At 52.4% G+C, this 20,043-nt stretch overlaps 1 protein-coding gene across 2 annotated transcripts in view; it reads left to right on the forward strand.

Moving 5' to 3' along the window:
- Window positions 1-19,555, forward strand: part of GRM7 (glutamate metabotropic receptor 7) — a 165,802-nt gene extending 146,247 nt beyond the window's left edge. The window contains exon 10 of one of the 2 annotated variants that reach the window (XM_058812844.1): window positions 6,279-6,349. In XM_058812844.1, the coding sequence (XP_058668827.1) occupies window positions 6,279-6,349 (71 nt within the window). Of the gene's footprint in view, window positions 1-6,278; window positions 6,350-18,324 lie in introns of those variants that run through there. The other variant, XM_058812843.1, reaches the window with a different exon arrangement.
- Window positions 19,556-20,043: the final 488 nt, after the last annotated feature.

Below are 20,043 nucleotides of genomic sequence, written 5' to 3' on the forward strand. Positions count from 1 at the left end.
TCTCTGCTTTTGGCTCTTGGCGGTGCCGTTTGGTGGTGGAGCCTCAGTAGGGGTTGGGAGCTGTGAGTGACTCATGGTCCCCTGCTTTACCTGTGAGAGGGAGGGAACAGCACACCCTCGGCACAGAACCCTGCATATCCCTGGGCACAGAGCCCTGGGCACAGAACCCTAGGCACTGAACCCTGCACATCCCTTGGGCACTGAACCCTGCACATCCCTTGGGCACAGAACCCTGCACATCCCCTGAGTACAGAACCCTGGGCACTGAACCCTGCACATCCCTTGGGCACAGAACCCTGGGCACAGAACACTGCATATCCCTGGGCACAGAACCCTGCACATCCCTTGGGCACTGAACCCTGCACATCCCTTGGGCACAGAACCCTGCACATTCCCGGGCACAGAACCCTGGGCACTGAACCCTGCACATCCCTTGGGCACAGAACCCTGCACATCCCCGGGCACAGAACCCTGGGCACTGAACCCTGCACATCCCTTTGGCACAGAACCCTGCACATCCCCTAAGTACAGAACCCTGGGCACAGAGCCAGGCACAGAACCTTGCACATCCCCAGGTACAGAACCCTGGGCACTGAACCCTGCACATCCCCAGGCACAGAACCCTGCAGCCCGGGTCCAGCTGGCCCTGGCAAGCACCAAATTCATCAATAACTCTGCTAGCACCAGTTTTCACCCTGGTTCTTGCAAAGTTGCTTTGCAAAAATCTCACGGTCCCTGAAGATTCCCATTTAGGGATTTTATCTGGTCTTAATGCAAATCTTGCCACCGATTTAAAGGGAAAATAGATGGCAAAGACACTTCTAGTTTCCTTAATGTGCATAGCAGAGGATAGCACAGCACAAAATTACAGACTGAGGCCATCAAATTTGATTTGCATTTGAATCTGGAAGGAGCTGAGGAAGGAGACAGCTGCACAGCTCTGAGCATGCTGCAAAGGTTTGGGCACGTCTGCAGTTCTTGTGCAGAGCCAGCTCTGAATGTGGAGAAATGCCCTTTCCCTGCCCGTGCCCCACTGATCTGTTAGCTGCTGGAATCCCTGCCACTTCTTGTCCTGTCAGTGCTGCTGGAATTCCTGCCTCTAACACTGCTGGAATTCCTGCCCCATTGCTGCTGCTGGAATTCCTGCCCCATTAATGCTGCTGGAATTCCTGCCCCATTCATGCTGCTGGAATTCCTGCCCCATTCATGCTGCTGGAATTCCTGCCTCTAGTGCTGCTGGAATTCCTGCCCCATTCATGCTGCTGGAATTCCTGCCTCTAGTGCTGCTGGAATTCCTGCCCCATTCATGCTGCTGGAATTCCTGCCCCTAGTGCTGCTGGAATTCCTGCCCCTAGTGCTGCTGGAATTCCTGCCTCTAGTGCTGCTGGAATTCCTGCCTCTAGTGCTGCTGGAATTCCTGCCCCTTGTGCTGCTGGAATTCCTGCCCCATTAATGCTGCTGGAATTCCTGCCCCATTAATGCTGCTGGAATTCCTGCCCCATTCATGCTGCTGGAATTCCTGCCTCTAGTGCTGCTGGAATTCCTGCCCCATTAATGCTGCTGGAATTCCTGCCTCTAGTGCTGCTGGAATTTCTGCCTCTAGTCCTGCTGGAATTCCTGCCCCATTGCTGCTGCTGGAATTCCTGCCCCATTCATGCTGCTGGAATTCCTGCCCCTAGTGCTGCTGGAATTCCTGCCCCATTCATGCTGCTGGAATTCCTGCCCCATTCATGCTGCTGGAATTCCTGCCCCTAGTGCTGCTGGAATTCCTGCCTCTAGTGCTGCTGGAATTCCTGCCCCTAGTGCTGCTGGAATTCCTGCCTCTAGTGCTGCTGGAATTCCTGCCTCTAGTGCTGCTGGAATTCCTGCCCCATTCATGCTGCTGGAATTCCTGCCTCTAGTGCTGCTGGAATTCCTGCCTCTAGTGCTGCTGGAATTCCTGCCCCTAGTGCTGCTGGAATTCCTGCCTCTAGTGCTGCTGGAATTCCTGCCCCATTAATGCTGCTGGAATTCCTGCCCCATTAATGCTGCTGGAATTCCTGCCTCTAGTGCTGCTGGAATTCCTGCCCCATTGCTGCTGCTGGAATTCCTGCCCCATTCATGCTGCTGGAATTCCTGCCCCTAGTGCTGCTGGAATTCCTGCCCCTAGTGCTGCTGGAATTCCTGCCCCATTAATGCTGCTGGAATTCCTGCCCCATTCATGCTGCTGGAATTTCTGCCTCTAGTCCTGCTGGAATTCCTGCCCCATTGCTGCTGCTGGAATTCCTGCCCCATTCATGCTGCTGGAATTCCTGCCCCGTTGCTGCTGCTGGAATTCCTGCCTGGGGCAGCAGCTCTGCTGTCAAAGCAGAGTGGGAGCAAGAAGCACATCCCTGACACTGCATTTTCCTCCCCTGCTCACCCCTGCTGGATTTACCGCTGATGTCTGATCATGCAGGTGTACAAAATCCATTCCTGCTGGGAAAACCAGATTCATCCTTGGAAGCTGGACTGGGGCCCAGAGCCAGGGACAGAGCCAGGGACCGAGGCATGGACAGAGCCAGGGACAGAGGCATGGACAGAGCCAGGGACAGAACCACGGACAGAGCCAGGGACAGGACCATGGACAGAGCCACGGACAGAGCCAGGGACAGAGCCAGGGACAGGACCACGGACAGAGCCAAGGACAGAGCCAAGGACAGAGCCATGGACAGAGCCAGGGACAGGACCACGGACAGAGCCAAGGACAGAGCCATGGACAGAGCCAGGGACAGGACCACGGACAGAGCCAGGGACAGAACCATGGACAGAGCCAGGGACAGAGGCATGGACAGAGCCAGGGACAGGACCACGGACAGAGCCTGGACAGAGCCACGGACAGAGCCTGGACAGAGCCACGGACAGAGCCATGGAACGGCTCTCACAAATTAAGGACTTGCAGCTGGAGAGAGCCCCTTGTGCAGCAGGAAATAAATGGAATTCCTGCCTGGGCTGTTCCCTAGTGTCACTTAGGGCCCTATGCCAAGGCATTTCAGGAAGGGAAGGCAGGAAAAGAGAATTTGAAATCCAACTGGGCCAGGGCAGGGGATTGTGTTGCTGGTGCACTTCACTAACCACTCTTTGGATCAACTAAGCTGAAAGTAAACACCACAAACCCCAAATGTAAGAACTTCATGCCAAAACTTGGCCAAAGAGAAAGCTACCCAAGCTGTGATGCTGGAATGTTCCCTGTGGGAGCCCAGCCTGCGGACATCCCACCCCAGGGTCCCCTCCTGCTCTCATCCTCCTGTGCTGCATCTCTTCCTGCTTTCAGACTTCTGAGAACATTCTCCCCTCCCACCGAAGAACTGCCAGATTTTATTTTGGGAGGAAACATTTTTACTATAAATAAAATCTGCTCACCTAAGCCCCATGTTTCTGGTCAGACACCCATTTTTAGTCCAGGGCTGTAGACCAGAACATGTTTTTAAGAGGCGCAAGGGGCAGAGGCTCCTGGCTTGCCCAGATGTGCCACCTTTGCCTCGAGCCTTCACTGAGTGGGAATCTAAAGCTCATGAATGTGTTTGTTAGGAAATGTGCCATCTCTGACTTTCTGCTTTATGAGCTTTTCCTTCTTTATTATCACTTGTGAAATAATTATTTTAAAAACATTTTCATTATTTATGTGGAATTCCATCTGTTCATAGTCTCAGCTGCACCAGCACTGCTCGTTCATTCCCCAGGTCTGTGTGTTCATAACAATTATTAGAAAATCAAATTATATAAACTTCTGCTGTACTTCAAAGTTTTGGGGTGCCTTAGTGCCAGTGTAACTGCTGCAGTTACTGTGCTGTGGCATTGATTGGGTTATTGATCAGCCCCCCAATCAGGCAGTGTTCAGGAATGTGTATAACAGTAGTTCACCTGAACTCAGGTTTTTGAAGTTTGAGTAGTCTGTTAAATAAAAGTTGTTTACAGTTCCATTTTTAGGTGGAAAAAAAATGAAAATTGTGTTAGTGAATTTTAAAAACAGTCATAACATCCAAGCAAAACTCCTCAAACTTAATTTTCAGTGAAATTTTGGGTATGGTGTCCATACATAAAAATGGGTTTGATGTTTTTATAGCAATTTCACTTTAAAAATATTTTATACTGTGAATAGAGAAATTTCCAGAGTTTTACCAATCAGAAAATAGGAAATGTGAATTACAAATTGCTCTGGATGCATCTTGGAGCATTTTTTTCTAAAAATCTCAAATATCTTCTCTTAAAACCAAAGGATGTTTTTCCAGTATTTCTTTGTGAAATTCAGGGTTTGGTTGTTGGAGCCATGCAAGGCTCTGGAGCTCAGGGGGCGGAGCAGGGAAGTTCCTGGGGAGGATCAGAGTCAGCAGTGCCCAGAGCGAGCTGAGTGCTGGCCTGGCTCAGCCGTGGGCTCTGCGAGTACAGTGGGGTTTGCACTTTGATTTTCTGCTCTTTCTCACGGGGCTGCTGCTGCTGCTTGCTCAGCTGCTGGGTGCTGCAGGTGCCATTTCTGCTGGGAGGTGTTCCATGAGTGTTCCCCTGTCCCAGCCCAGGGAGCACCAGCACGGGACCCACAGACCTCCAAACAAACCCTGGAAATGTGGGGCTGACCCTACCCCCAAAGCCTGGAAACGTGGGGCTGACCCTGCCTCCAAACCCTGCAAATCTGGGGCTGAGTGCACATTTATGGCCTGTCCTGCTCACAGGCCACAGTCAAAGCACAAGCAAAATGTGGATGGTTTTACAGAGAAATAGCCTTGAAAACATCTCCAGGTTTTCAGCAGATCTTTAGAAGACCAGAGCAGCTGTGGCTGCCCCTGGATCCCTGGCAGTGCCCAAGGCCAGGCTGAACACTGGCACTGGGAGCACCTGGGACAGTGGGAGGTGTCCCTACCATGGCAGGGGTGGCACTGGGTGGGATTTGGGGTCCCTCCCAGCCCAGACCCCTCTGTGGCAGTGGGCTGAAGGTGTCCCTGTCAGGCTGAAGCCCTGTGAACTGCTGAGTGCTGCCCAGGAGCAGGGGATGCTCATCCTGTGGGACCAGTGCACACAGCTCAGGGGCAGCCTGCTGGGACTGAGGCTCACAGAAATGTGTGCAGAGCACCTGGAGAGGGTCTGGAGTGAGCCCAGAGGGAGGCACTGATTGATTACCATGAGAGAGAAGCCTGGCAGTGCAGTGACCTCATGTCCCTGCCATCAGGGGAATGGGGCTGGCTGTGTGAGATTGCCTGGGATCCCTGGGAGAGCCACACCTCTCCTGCTCAACGGGGTGTGTTAGGGCCAAGCCTTCCAATCCATTTAGGAGAAGTCTCCTAATCACTCCTGTTTGCCATCTGGCAGTGCCTGCTGTCCCTCACTGCACAGCTTTCCCTGCTGGGCTCAGCAGGATGTGGGGCACAGCAGCTCCCAGCCCTGGGATGAGCTTGCTGTGCTCCTGTGTGGCTTTGCTGGAATTTCACACTTTGGGAAGGTGTTTCTTGTGGGGCCTGAGGTGGAGCAGGTGGAGGGCCCTGCTGGGCTGTCTGCTCAATTTTCTGCTGCAGGAGCAGTGTCAGACTGGGACAGAACCCATGCTTAGCTTCTGTTGAGATTTACATGTAATACTGCTTCCCTCTTGCTGAGGAAAGCACTCAAATGGCTCTCGGTGATGCTGAGGAGGGACAGGGGGTCTGAAACAGCAGCCAGGGGGTTCAGGGGGGAGCAGGGAAAATCAGCTCAGCCAGCCCTGCTCTCCTGAGAGAGCTGCTCCCCTGGTTGGAGGTACCTGAGCCCCCTGGCCTGGCTGCTCTGGGGCTGCCAGGGCTGATTCCTGGGCTGATCCCTGTGCTGATCCCTGTGCTGATTGCTGTGCTGCCAGGGCTGATTCCTGGGCTGATTCCTGGGCTGATTCCTGGGCTGATCCCTGTGCTGATTTCCATGCTGCCAGGGCTGATTCCTGTCCTGATCCCTGTGCTGATTCCTGCGCTGCCAGGGCTGAATCCTGGGCTGATTCCTGGGCTGATCCCTGTGCTGATTCCTGTCCTGAATCCTGTGCTGATCCCTGTGCTGATCCCTGTGCTGATCCCTGTGCTGTCAGGGCTGAATCCTGGGCTGTCAGGGCTGATTCCTGTGCTGCCAGGGCTGAATCCTGTGCTGATTTCTGTGCTGATTTCCATGCTGCCAGGGCTGATTCCTGTGCTGGTGCCCCCAGACCCCAGTGGGAGGCAGAGGAGTGCCAGGGCTCATGGCAGGGCAGGCTGGGAGCGTTCCTTGTGCCCAGACCCATCCTACATTCAATGTATTTACTTTCCCTGTAGACTCCATACCACCAGTAAGAAAGAGTGTTCAAAAGTCTGTTACTTGGTACACTCTCCCACCTACTGTATAGCTTTTGCCTGCTTTCCAAAAAGGTAAGGAAAACCGAGCTTTTCTTATTTATTCTCAGATGATGATGATGGTGATTATGATTATTGTGACTATTTTTATTATATACGTAATTATATGAGAAATGTTCATTAGTGCAGCTGTGTTAAAAGAGATATCTAACTTAAAAATTGTTCACAAACCTGTTACCAAAAGCTTTCATGGGGGGGTTTGCCTGAAAGGGGAGACCCTGACGTGAGTCTGGGAGCTCTCCTCCTGCCCACCACTGGAGCTGGACCCCGATAAAGCCTTTGAGGGTGGAATATTTGTATAAAAACAAACAAACAAATGATCAAAAGTGAATTCTGGCCCCCAGACCTGACAGCCCAGGCAGTGTTTTCTGAGTCCTCCCCAGCACCAAAGCTGTACATGCCCCTAAAGATTGAAAAGCTGCTTTTCCCCAGGGCAGCCCAGTGGCACTGACTGGGTGGAACCACGAGTGAACAATTTTTGAGGGCTGGCTTTTGTGGCTGCCTCGTGGTGATCTGGTGATGTGTGAGCTCCTGTGGCACTGTGGCATTTGTGCCTGCAGCAGCCAGGAATTGCTGCTTTCCCAGGGACACAGAGGGGTCAGAAGCCTTTGACAGTGCACAGAAACGATTGCCAAGCATTAATAAGTGTTTCTCACAGTTCCCTGCGTGCTCAGGGGCTTTGCCCAGGTACAAAAGCCTGTACCTGACCTGGTTCCTGTGCTGCTGTGCGCTGAGGGCTGGGAAAATCACTGTATTCAGCCTTCAGAGTGTTTAGCGTGGCCCTAATAGGTGAGAACTCCTATCAGCAAAGGTTGGAATGCTGCTTGAATTGAGCCTCTGAGACACAGGAAAAGAAATTACCAATATCTCTGGCTGGTGTAAATTGCCCAGCTCCAGCATCAATTCAGTCCTCCCGAGAGCCCAAATTGGTTTGGATTGCGTTTGAATCAGAGCCATTGTGGCAGCTCCCAGCTCAGGAGGGGAGGCTGAAGCTCTCGTGAACCCCGGGCTGACCCCGAGCATCCCAGGCTGGGCTGGGCTGGGCTGGGGAAATGGGACAAAGCACCGGGGGGACAAGGGGCCACTCAAAGCATCCTGCAGATGAAAAAGGAGAAGGAAAGGGCAGCTCTGTGGAGATGAGATTGTTAAAGGAAGGAGATGAGAAGGAGAGAGATGGGAGACACCTAAATCTCAGGAGAAATTGGTTTTTTAAAGAAAACTTTTTTTAAATGGCACAAAAATAATTAGGAGCTCAGATCCTAAAATTAATTTATTTCTGTGTACTAATGGGAATAATGTAAGGAATTGCTGTCTGCAAAGGCACACAAATAACTCTGTCATCCAGGTCCTATAAAAAGCAACTGGCCACTCAGATTCTTTAAGCAGATTTTAAAACTTGGTCCAGAGAAGCTTTGAAAATGCTTTTCATCCCAAAGCAGGGCTGCTCTGGGCTTGTGCTGGTCCTGCCAGTGCTCCTGTGCTCCAGGCTGTTTTCCATCCCAGCACCGCTGCTCCAGCTCCTGCAGCCCTGGCTGCTGCTTTGATCTGTTCTCCCAGGAATACAGAACAACAAGCAGCACGAAACAATGCAGTGTATTAAAAACAAAGCTGGGCCAGCAGCAAACATCAGCTGCTTGTAAATTGACACTTGTTCTGCTGGTAAGGTGTTTGTAGTAGGAACGAGCAGAGCTGAGCCCTGACGTGACTGTATCAATTTCTGCTTGTGATGCACAGGGAGATGGCTTTGAAAGGCTCTAAATTGTTTCCTGGGAGTGACAAATAGGGCTTCTCTGCTCCTGAGGCTGATGGAAATACCAGGCTTGGAAAACACGGGTAGGTGTGTGAGGGAAGGAATCGTCCACCAGTGAGCAAGGCAAGGAGGCAGCTGAGGCTTCTGCAGGGCTGCAGGGTCACAGCTGGGGCTGCACGAGTGCCTGCTGCACCTGGCACTCCCCCTGGGCTGGGGCTGGGGCTGCCAGGGCCCAGGGGCAGCTCCCTGCCCTGGCCTTGGCAGGGTGGCAGAGCCTTGGCCTCTGCATTCCCCTGGGTTCCTGCTGGGTGTGCCAGGCTGGCCCTGGCACTGCTTGGGGCAGGGAGAGCATCCCCAGCAGGTCCTGCAGGGATGTGCATGGCCGGGGACGTGCCAGGGCCTGGGGCTGGACGCTGACACCAGGCAGTGCTGATTGACTCCAGGGAACGGTGGAACTGCACACAGACACCATGGAACGCTCATTCCCGTGGCACTGGGAGCCAGGGCACTGCCAGGGCTGGCACAGCCCGTGCAGCCCCGCTGTGCAGTCCCTGCCTGCCGTGGGCACAGCTGCCCTGAGGAGAAGGGCAGTTTCTGGGTTCCAGTAAGGAACCGATGTGGGATGAGTTCTGACCTGGCCTCAGGCTGACCTGGGCTGCTGTTGGAAGGGGGAAATGGTTCAGGTGCCCGCAATGCCCCATGGTTCAGGTGCCCGCAATGCCCCATGGTTCAGGTGCCCCCAATGCCCCATGGTTCAGGTGCCCCTCAATTCCGTGCCTGTTCTCCTCCTGCTCCCAGCCCAGGGTGCCCCAGGCCAGGAGCAGCCCGTGCCAACACCTGGGCACAGGCAGGTGGCCCTGGGCACAGACAGCTCTTTGCAGGCTCTGGGTCTGAGCTGTGAGATGCTCTGTAGCTCATCAGCCTCCAGTGTGTGCTGTGGAATAATTATTTGCTGGATTGAAGTGTCATTTTTGTTTTAAATCTGGCCAGTTTCAGCCTGAGAAAATACTCCGTGTTTAACCTCACTTGAGGGATTTTCTGTTCAGTGGAGGCTGCTGAGAAATGAGAATTTGCACTCAAAATTGATAACTGAAAGGCTTTGACAGCCCTTCACTGCATCTGTTTGCTTCTGGAACGGCTGACTGGAAAACTAACCATCACCAATTCCTTCTAATGGTGATGTGCTTATTTTAAAAGTGTTGCACAGAGGTGCATCCTGCCCTTGGGCACTGCCAGGGATGCAGGGGCAGCCACCCTGCCAGGAACAATTCCCAATTCCCAGTCTCCCACCCAGCCCTGCCCTCTGGCACTGGGAGCCATTCCCTGTGTCCTGTCCCTCCATCCCTGTCCCCAGTCCCTCTGCAGCTCTCCTGGAGCCCCTTTAGGGGCTCTGAGCTCTCCCTGGAGCCTTTTCCCCTCCAGGTGAGCCCCCCCAGGTGTCCCAGCCTGGCTCAGAGGGGCTCCAGCCCCAGAGAGAACATTCCCTCCTGTCTGAGCATTTGGGGATCATGTTACTTTCTCTTTTACATCTAAAAAGAATTACTCTAATATAATTGCCAGCTCCCATATTAATTATCTGCAGACTGTCTCACACCTCTCATGACTGTACACAATACAAGATTGTAGTGTGCAGAGAAGCGTCAGACTGTTTCCATTTTTAAAAATTGAAATTCTGAGGGCACTTAAAGCATCACCTTCGAGGCTGATGTGTGAATAAAAACACACTCATGGCTAGAAGTGCCTGGGATATTAAAAGCTGTGTAGTAGATGGATGTCTGGGAGCACAAATTAGGATTAGTTAGTGTCTAAGTATTCATTGTTCATTCCACATTTTCTGTCTCCTCGTGTGCTCTTTTACCCTGGTAAATCCTGGTGAGGAGTGAGCAGATACAGCTGTACCTCACAGACCAGTCTCTCTCACTGCTTTGCTTAACAAACTCAGCAGCTCTGAGTTCTCCCTTTGACTAATTTATCACTCCTTACACCTTCTGAGGGAGGATCTGTCACATCTATAAATTGTAATATCAGGGAGAAGACTCAGCTTTTGGCTCTCCTGTGTCCCACAGATGTGGAATGGCTCCCTTGCTCCCAGGCAGGGCAGATGTCAGGGCTCAGCCCTGCTGCAGGGCTCCCTCCCATCCCTCCTGCTGCAGGAAAGGAGCTGGAGATCAGCAGATCAGAGTGCACAGCCTGCCCTCCATCCCCTGAGCCCCTGCAATCACTGAACCCAGGCTCTGGGAGCAGCTCCCAGCAGCAGAACCAGAGGCTGGAAGGGCCATGGTTTTCATAGACCTAATGAAAACTTAGCAAGTGAGTTCAAAAAGGAAACTCTAATAATGATGGGGTAAAAAGAAGAACAAGCCTCAAGCAATATTGCAGCAAAATTAATTTCTCAAACACACAAATCCAGGCAGTTTTTGGTGGGCATGATTGCAAGTATGGAGAAAACTGCTCAGGTTGTGTCAGAACAGCAAGAAATCTCAGTTCCTGCCTCAGTGTGTGCCTTTGGTGGAGCTGTGCAAACCCTGCTGTGTTTGTCACCTTGTGGAAGCAAACAGGAAACCCCAGCAGCTCTGGGGAGGGTGGGAGCAAACAGAGAAGGGGGCACAGCCCAGGTGTGGTGTCCCTGCAGGGATCACTGCACTGAGGCAGGGGTTGGTCTGTGCTCTCACTGAGTGCAAACAGAGTGCAAAGAGTCACAGAGGGCAAACGGGATATACTTGTGCAGGACCTGGGTTGGTTTGGCTTTTGAGGGCCAGCAAGCAGCAGCAAATTCAAGCAAACACCCAGAAATTGGGGGTTCTGGGTGCTCCTCTCTGCCAGCACTGCTTCACACCCAGCACCTCTGGAGAACATCACAGGGGCTGTTTGTCCTTCCTGGCTCCAGGGAAGGAAATGTGGCATCTCCCAGAGAGCTGTGCCATTCATTGAGGAGAGCATCCTTTGCCATTCCAAAGATGTGTTTGCCTTTGGGCTGGGGTTGTTTGGGCTCTGACAGCAGGGAGCAAAGGCAGGAGGTTCCTTTCCAGCCAGGGGAAATGAAAGAACAGGAAGGGAGCAGGTTAAACACATGTAAATTCCCATGAAGCACGCCATGGGCGCAGGGAGGAGGGGAGGAAGGCAGCCCAGCCCGGGTGTGGGGTTTGGCTGAGCTCCCCTCAGTGACCCAGAGCTCTGGCTCTCAGCTGGGAGCAGTCTGGCACTGCCTGCACCGAGGTGCCTGTTCCTGCTGCTCCGGGGAAACAGAAACAGCAAAGATAAAGTTGCCATAGTTACACCACTTGTCACGATGCTTATCATGTCCCTGGGATAAAGAGCCCTGCATTAAATCTGGGCTCTTATTAATATCAGCTGTTAAACATTTCCAGGGTATTTGAAATCAAGACTTCTGCTAAAAAATTAAATGTTGATTGCAGCAAAATGGGGCAGTTTGACAGTGCAGCTCAGAGTGTAATTGTGTCAGACACTGTGGAACAGAGTTGTACACCAGGAATACATTTTCCGCTGAATTGAGTCTCTTGCACCTCATGAACATCCTCGATTTTCCTGTTAAGATGTTTGTTACGTGCAACCCTTTGCCAAGGAGCTCGAGCAGGCCAGCTAGCAGAGAGGGAGAAGAGTTCCTGGGGTGAGTGAGAAAATATTGCTGTGTGATTGCTGTATAACCATAGGAGAGCTGGGAGAGCTGGAGAGAGGCTTCAGGGTGACCAGATTGTGGCCTCTGGAGCCTGGAGGGGCTGGCAGGAAAGGGGGAGAGGGAATATTGTGAGCTGGTGGGATATTGGGGAGGAATTGTGAACTGGGATACTGAGGAAAGGAATTGTGAGCTGGGATACTGGGGAGAATTGTGAGCTGGGATATTGGGGAGAGGAATTGTGAGCTGGGATATTGGAAGGAATTGTGAGCTGGGATAATGGGGAGGAATTGTGAGCTGGGACACTGAGGAGGAATTGTGAGCTGGAATATTGGGAACAGGAATTGTGAGCTGGGATAATGGGGAGAGGAATTGTGAGCTGGGATATTGGAAGGAATTGTGAGCTGGGATATTGGGGAGAGGAATTGTGAGCTGGGATACTGCGGAGGAGTTGCTCCCTGCGAGGGGATGAAGCCCACAGCAGCTCCCAGGATGGCAGAGAAGTAAAGGAGATGTGCTGGAGCAGGTGGCAGCAGTGCTGGGAGGGCAGGGCAGCCACGGAGCCCTGGTTGTGCCCAGGGTTGGGGAAAAGGCACTGGGGACACCCTGGGAGCAGGTCAGCAGCACAGTCAGGAGGCAGAGGTGAATTGTTTTCCATCAGCTCTGACTCCAGCCCTCCTTGGGGATGTTTCAGCCATCACTCAGGTCATCATTTTAATTATGTTTCATGCAAACTGTTTTCACACTTGGCTCTAACAGCTCTCTGCAGAGCCTGGCTTTCCAGGTAAGATAACCAAAGTGCTGTTAATGACTTTGTTTTAAGCAGGTGAAAATAATTTGCTTCCATTTGTTATCTTTGCAGTCCACAGCACTCACACAGCAGCAGTAGAAATGGAGTTGGAATTAGCAGGTTTTCTGTACCGCTGGCTCCAATTAAGGAATATGAGTTGGGTTTGTTTCTTCCCTGCCATAATCTCATAAACATTTGGAAACACATTTCCTAAGCTCCTGAGCACCTTTGCAGCTCCACGTGACCTGGTGCAGGTGAGGCTCTGGGGCTGGATTTGTGTGAGGGTTGTGCAGTGGCTCCTTTGGCCCCTGGCTCCATCCCCACATCCTCCTCCTCCTCTGAGAGCAGGATTTCTGTCCCCCATCCCTGTGGGACACAAGCACAGCTCTGCCTGTGCCTCCTGCAGTCCTTCAGGGCTGGAGGTGTTGATCAGCCTTCCTGCTGCCCATCCCCTGATCCTGGTGGGGCAGACACTCTCAGCTTCCCCTGACACACAGGTTCTTATCTGCAAAGCAGACAAGGAGGAGATGGGGAGAGATGCAGCCAACAGGAGATAGATAGGGAGACAGCCAAACAGGAGATAGATAGGGAGACAGCCAAACAGGAGATAGGGAGACAGACAAAGGTGCCTGAGATGGATGTTCCTCAGCAGTGCTGTGCTTCATTGATTTTATTTGGAAGGGTACAACTAATCCTTTTCTATCAGTTTTATTTCCTGACTCAAAATCTCAATCCCATAGTTCTGTTTCTGGCACAGCCTGCAGATTTTCCAGGCCATGAACAGCCTGGCTCTGTTCTGTGACTCAAAGTCCCGTTTGTGTTGGTGGCCAGGTGGGGAGGTTCATCTCTGGATTTATGTCCTGAGCTCCCCCCTGGTAACCCCTTGAGGGTAACCCCTGTTCCTGGCTGTGCTGCTGCACCAGCAGTGGCAGGGGAGCCTGACCGCTGAGGACAGAATTTCTAGGAGAAGAAGCAATTGGGGAGGAACACACTTCTCCTACTGTTTTATTTGTTATTTAATGTACTTGCATTCTGTTACTCAAACAGGACATTCCACTGCTCCTGTGTGTCAGAGCCAAGGGCCAGGCTGGAGGCACCCAGCAGCACAGGCAGTGCAATGCTCTGTGCAGTGCAGCCACTGAGAGACTGAGAAGGTGCCAGAACACTGTGGCAGCACAACAAGAGAGATGTCAAAATGTGAAAGAACAATCCATTTACATTTAGATACCAAATTTAAAATTATTTTCTCCAAGCTTCATTCCATTTGTTGGGCTTTGGGCAAGCATGTAGAATCATTTAGGCCTGTTGCTTTCATCTGGCTCTCATCTAAATTCCCCAATTTGAAGGCAGCAGAGCATGGGGAGAGCTCTGTCTTTCTGGCAGAGATCGAGGGAAAGCCACGCAGCTCCATTTTGCTTTTAGATGGACTAGGAGTAGGATTTAATAATCAGCCTCTGCTCTGCCTGCCACAAATGATATGGGCTGCTAAGCCAGAATTAAGGAAATGAAAGAGAGGAGCTGAGCATTATCTGCCCCAGTGACTGCAGAGGAATCAGAGCAGGAGTTCCAGGCTCGGAGCCATCCCCATGTTCGTCCCTGCTCGGAGCTGGGAATGCTGAGATGAGGTTTCATGTGTTTGATAGCTCGAGATGCCTGCGGGCTGCAATAAAATTCATTTCTTGCACTGTAAATCTTTGCTCTTTAAGCATGGAAGAGGTTACAAATGTGCATAAAATTGAAGTGCAAGTGATTACATCTCGCTCTGAGTCAGTATTGACAGCTCTGCCTGGCTCTGGGGGGCTGTGGGAGCTCCTGTCTTTGTGACCTGTGCCCAAGATAATGAAAACCAGTCAAGTGATGAAACTCATAAGTCCAAAGAGGATTATTGCTTCTGTGTGTTTGTTTTTGATGTGTTCCTGGCACAGAGATGCAGCTGTTACTCACTTCTGGAAGGGTGTGGGCTCTCAGTGGCCCCACTGCAGGAAAGGAATGAATCCTTGTTCTCCCAGGAGCATTGTTGGGTTTCATGTGCTGCTCTCAGGAGCGTGTTTGCTCTCAGCTGCAGCTCTGGTGGCTGTGCTGGTGTTGGCTGAAGGTCGGACTCGCTGATCTCGGGGGTTTTCCATCCCCGGTGGTTCTATGGGCTCACCTGTGCCTGGCTGTGCTCACCTGTGCTCCTCAGCGCTCCCTCCTGCTCGTTCCTTCCATTGGCACTGTCACTCTTCCCCGCTAACTAGTGGGAAATGAGCAGAAAAGGGCGCTGCTCTCTAACTGTGACAGAAACCTCTTCTTTAGGTGCTTAAGGCCCTTTTGAAGGGTTTCCCCTTTCCCAAGGCAGTGACATGGTGCCAGCGCCCCCGGAGCAGTGCTGTTCGCACACGGGCAGGCAGCAGCCGCGATATTTCCTTCCTCACCGCTTTGGGCCCTGAACCCGAGGGTTAGCCCGGCTGATGCCCTGGGCATTCCCAGGGTTAGCCCGGCTGATGCCCTGGGCATTCCCAGGGTTAGCCCGGCTGATGCCCTGGGCATTCCCAGGGTTATCCCGGCTGATGCCCTGGGCAATCCCAGGGTTATCCCGGCTGATGCCCTGGGCATTCCCAGGGTTATCCCGGCTGATGCCCTGGGCATTCCCAGGGTTATCCCGGCTGATGCCCTGGGCAATCCCAGGGTTAGCCCGGCTGATGCCCTGGGCATTCCCAGGGTTAGCCCGGCTGATGCCCTGGGCATTCCCAGGGTTAGCCCGGCTGATGCCCTGGGCATTCCCAGGGTTATCCCGGCTGATGCCCTGGGCAATCCCAGGGTTAGCCCGGCTGATGCCCTGGGCATTCCCAGGGTTAGCCCGGCTGATGCCCTGGGCATTCCCAGGGTTAGCCCGGCTGATGCCCTGGGCAATCCCGGGGATATCCCGGCAGTGCGGGTGCTGCTCTCGGCTCCTTCCAGCACACCCAGAGCAGCGGCCAGCCGGGCTGCCGTCATTCCGTGGCTATTAACTAATGAATGAATGAGTTAATTAATGAACACGTGGAGGCTGTTCGCGAAAGGCCAATCTGTGCTCGCTGTCGGAGCCGTCACCCTTTAGCAGAACGGCGACGGAGCGGTGAGATCCGTATCTGTCCCGTGTAAGGAGCAGGCAATGCTGCAATAAAGCGTGGCAGCGCCGATGGTTCATTAGCGTCCCCCATTTTCATGTAAATTAATTTCTTTGAGGAAAATCAAATCCATACCTGTGCTAATTGCGGTGATAATGATGAGCTGTGACTCAGGAGGATTCATTACCGAGGCAGACTGTGTCTCCTGAGCTGGCCAGGCCTGCGATGTGTCTGAAGTTGCCCAGAGCTGCGGATTGCTGGAGTTAGAGCAGGAGCAGAGAGGGGAAATGCAGCAGAGCCACCAGGGACATGATCCCCCCCTGGCCCAACAGCCTTTAAACGAGGAAGGTTGTCTTTCCTCTCTGAAAATGACCCCGAGGCTTTTATTGATTATTTCATCTGAATTATGGACGATGCCTTTGCCAGCTGCATTATCCCGGTGAGGCAGGGCCGTGCCAAGGCCTGTGTCACTGTCTCAGAGCCCATCCAGGTACCCGCAGCGTTCCTTGCCTCCATCCCTCCGGCACCGGGGGTTCCTGGTCCTGCTGGGAGTGAGGAAGGAGTGCAGGGGCTGAACTGGTGAGAAAACTCACCCGCAGAAGGACTGGTTTTGCTGGGAGCCCCAGTAATGCCCGGGGGCACTGGAGGGGTGGCATGATCTGAACTCTCAGTGCGAGCATCTAAATCTGTCATAGAAACGCTGCTGCTCCTTGAAATTGGAGCATGTAATGGGTAAAGCTGAAGTGCATCACAAAATAATACATGGAATTACTTTGCAACCTGTTCCATAATGACATTTTTTTCCCAGGCTCATTTTACCCTTCTTCAGCATTTAATAGCGTTCCCCAGTTTATTGAGTATTTGTAGTGTAGCCTTGAAGGATAATGAGTTTTATCCTGGCAGGTGTTGGACACCTTCGTGTGCAGGAGAAGTTAATGGGAGCTGAAGATGATCAGCCCTCTGTGGCATCAGTCCTTGATTGAACAGACAGCACTGACTCCTGTCTGGGGCACGAGGGAAGAGCTGAATCAGGGTTGCAGGATAATATTGCCAAGGGCTGCAGCTCCACGTGAGGTGCCTACATGTCCATCTTGGGAATACCTGGGACTAAAATCCTGTCTTTGTCAGTGAGCACCATGGAAAATACTGATACTGGGCTGCACCCTGTGCGCTGTACTCACAACAGTCTGAATTGCTGGGGCATGAGAGTTTCTGAAAAGCCAGCAGCGATGTCTGGCTGCTGCCTGGGGGACACCCCTGGGGGACACCACAGCCTGGCTGGGGAGCACAGGGAGCTGTGTTTGGTCTCTGAGGGCTTGGGGGATGCTCAGGGGCTGGCAGAGATGCAGGGGATGCTCAGGGGATGCTCAGGGGCTGGAAGGGGATGCAGGGGATGCTCAGGGACTGGCAGAGATGCAGGGGATGCTCAGGGGCCAGCAGAGATGCAGGGGATGCTCAGGGGATGCTCAGGGGCTGGCAGGGGATGCAGGGCAGACACTCAGAGCCCTGTGGGAGCCATGTCCTGTTTGGGTCTGGTTTTGCAGAGGGGCTGAGAGGAGCCCCAGGAGACCCAAACCCAATGAAGTTTGACAAGCACATTTGTAGAACAAATCCAATTGTTGTTCTCGTCTCTCCTTCCACAGTGTCTCCTAAATCTTCCTGAGAAAGTTCTAAAACTAAACACGACACATTAAAAATATCATCCAAAGTGTGAGTGAAGTCTGCCCTAGCTTAGCAGATTGGAAATACTCAGCAAACTGCTTAAGTTATGCCAAATTCTCCCAAAGACTGTGGGTTTTAGACCTGAGTGGTTTAGCAAACTGGGATAGCTGGAAATCCAGGCTCTCTTTTTGGTCTCTGTGGAGTTTAGGCTGGATCTCAGGGAAAGGTTCATCCCCAGAGGGTGCTGGGCACAGCTGCCAGAGCTCCAGGAGCTGCCAGGGATGCCCAGGGTGGGATTTGGGGTGTCTGTGCAGGGCCAGGGGCTGGGTGATCCCTTTGGGTCCCTTCCAGCTCAGGATATTCCACAATTCTGTGTCCTGGATCTGTCAGTGTTGCCAGGGTACTGCAGAACAGTTTGCTTTGTGTTCAGGTGCAGTTAAATATTTGCAGTTTTTCCTGACAGAAGCGTGTAGCTGCGCTCATAACCTTCTGACTGGTCTGATTTCCTTCTGTTTGCAAACAGATTGGATTTGAAGGTCATAATTAGGAAAGCTGGTACCTTCATCCCCATATTGAAAAATTCTCAGAAGTCATAAAAGTTGAATAAGAATCAACTTTATCCATGAGAAAAGCCAAGTTTAGCCCAGGAGATTTAAGAAGTTGGAGGAAATGTCACTGTTTTTGTGAAAAAGAAATCTTAATAGGATCTGGTTGTGGTGCCTCAGCAGCACAGTCACCCAGACTGCGGGAGCCTGACAAAATCAATCCCTGCTAATTCTGTTTATTGCCAGAGCTGGAGCTGGAGCTCGGGCTGGCCTGGGAGCTGCCTGCCCGAGTCCTGTGGGTGGGAGTGGAGGGTTGGGAGCCACCGGCTGTCCCCATCCTGGTGTGTCCCCATCCTGGGCATGTCCCTGTCCTGGTGTGTCCCCATTCCTGGTGTGTCCCCATTCCCAGCACATCCCCATCCCAGGTGCCCCCCGAGCAGTGCCAGCCCCACCGAGGGCTTGGCCGCGGGCTCTGACCCCTGTCTGCTTCTCTTGCAGGCCCTGCTGCAAAAAAGAAGTACGTGAGCTACAACAACCTGGTGATCTAGGCCAGCTGCCATGGGGCACGGGCCACCAGCCCACCCGCCTGGCTGAGCTCCCCACACGGGCTCCGGGGAACCGGGCACGGGGGAGGCGAGAGGAGCCCAGCTCCAGGCCGCTCCCAGCACCTCCTCCATCCTGCCGGCTCTGCACGGCGCTGGCCTGGCCTCAGGGCTCAGGGCTGCTGTGGCCTTGGGGACACCGTGGCCTTGGGGACCACCATGGCCTTGGGGCCTCTCCAGCCTTGGAGCCACCATGGCCTTGAGGCTGTTCTGGCCTTGGGATCACTGTGGCCTTGGGGCCTCTCCAGCCTTGGGACCGCTGTGGCCTTGGGGCCTCTCCGGCCGTGGATCCGCCGTGCCCTCAGGGCCACCGTGGCCTCAGGGCCGCCATGGCCGCGCCTCAGGAGCGGCGCCCTGGGCCGGCTGCGCTCGGCTGCTCTGGACTCTGAGGGGCTAATTCTGTCTTTCTATGTACTTCCAGACTGCAAGTTTTTGAACTCTCTGTACAGTTTGTGAGGATTTTTTGCATATTGCCATCCATGTTGTTCCGAGTCACTGTTTGTTTTTTGGATGCACAGTTTCCTTGAGGCCCTGTGCTCTCGGCACCTCTCAAACCAACTGACCACTGAGGATCTGAGACCTGTGTACATGACTTGTATTATTATTCTTGTATCACTGCAATCCATATACCTTATTTTTTTTAACTAAACAAACAAACAAAACAAAAAAAGAATTTAAAGACCAAAAACTGTGCTGGCGAAGTTTGTCCCCCCCTTCAAACCTCCGATGGGCTGCAGAGGAAGCAGGAAGGATTTTTGCTGAGTTTTAGTAGAGGTCTTGATCTTTGGAATGCATGCCAGTAATGTATTTTATGGTACATGTTAATAATTTATGTTTGATATTTGTATTTGTGTTCTACTTTGTTCTTTTCTTTAAGGTATATGACTATTTTGCAATAATTTCAATGATTCTTAGGATATTTGGAGGAAAGAATATGGCTTTTACATGTCTTGAGGTTTTTCTTTGTTGATGCCCCACCATGATTGACCAGTGTGATAAGGACTTACAGAAGCATGTATGTTTTCTACTGTTTGTAATAAGTAATTTCGTTAATCTTGCTGCTTATGTGCCAATTTAGTGAAACCGATCTTTGCCGCAACCTCCTCCCTCCCTTTCCATTCTCTCGATCCTGTGATATTATCCAAGAATGTATCAATAAAGGATTTTGGTTAACTTTTTTTTATTTACTCCAATAAATATATTTTTTCAGTTGTTCCCTCCCCCTTCCCCCTTGTGACTTAACATTTATTTCATGGCCTTGTCAGACATGCAGAAACCCAGGCTTGTGCACGAGGAGCAGGTCTGCAGAAAGTCCTGGGGGAGCTAGCAGCTGATTGCAGGGGGAAAAGGGCTCGGAAGGGGTGAAGGGGCTTTGAAAGGTCTGTCCCAACCCTGAAAGCGAAGCTGGAGTGCCAGGGTGCCAACCCCTGTCAGTGTCTGATATCTGCAAAGCTGCTGTCAGCTGCTGAGGCTCCTTTGCAGGACACCACGTTCAGCAGCACACCAGACGGTAATTAGGTGAGCAGTTAATCAGAGTCAATCTGCCAGGCACAGCCGGGGTGATCTGGGGCAGGAAAAGGGAAAAGTTGAGGCAGAGGTGAGAGGAAACTCATTC

Source organism: Ammospiza caudacuta, chromosome 12 (genome assembly GCF_027887145.1).
Source record: "Ammospiza caudacuta isolate bAmmCau1 chromosome 12, bAmmCau1.pri, whole genome shotgun sequence".
NCBI lineage: Eukaryota > Metazoa > Chordata > Aves > Passeriformes > Passerellidae > Ammospiza > Ammospiza caudacuta.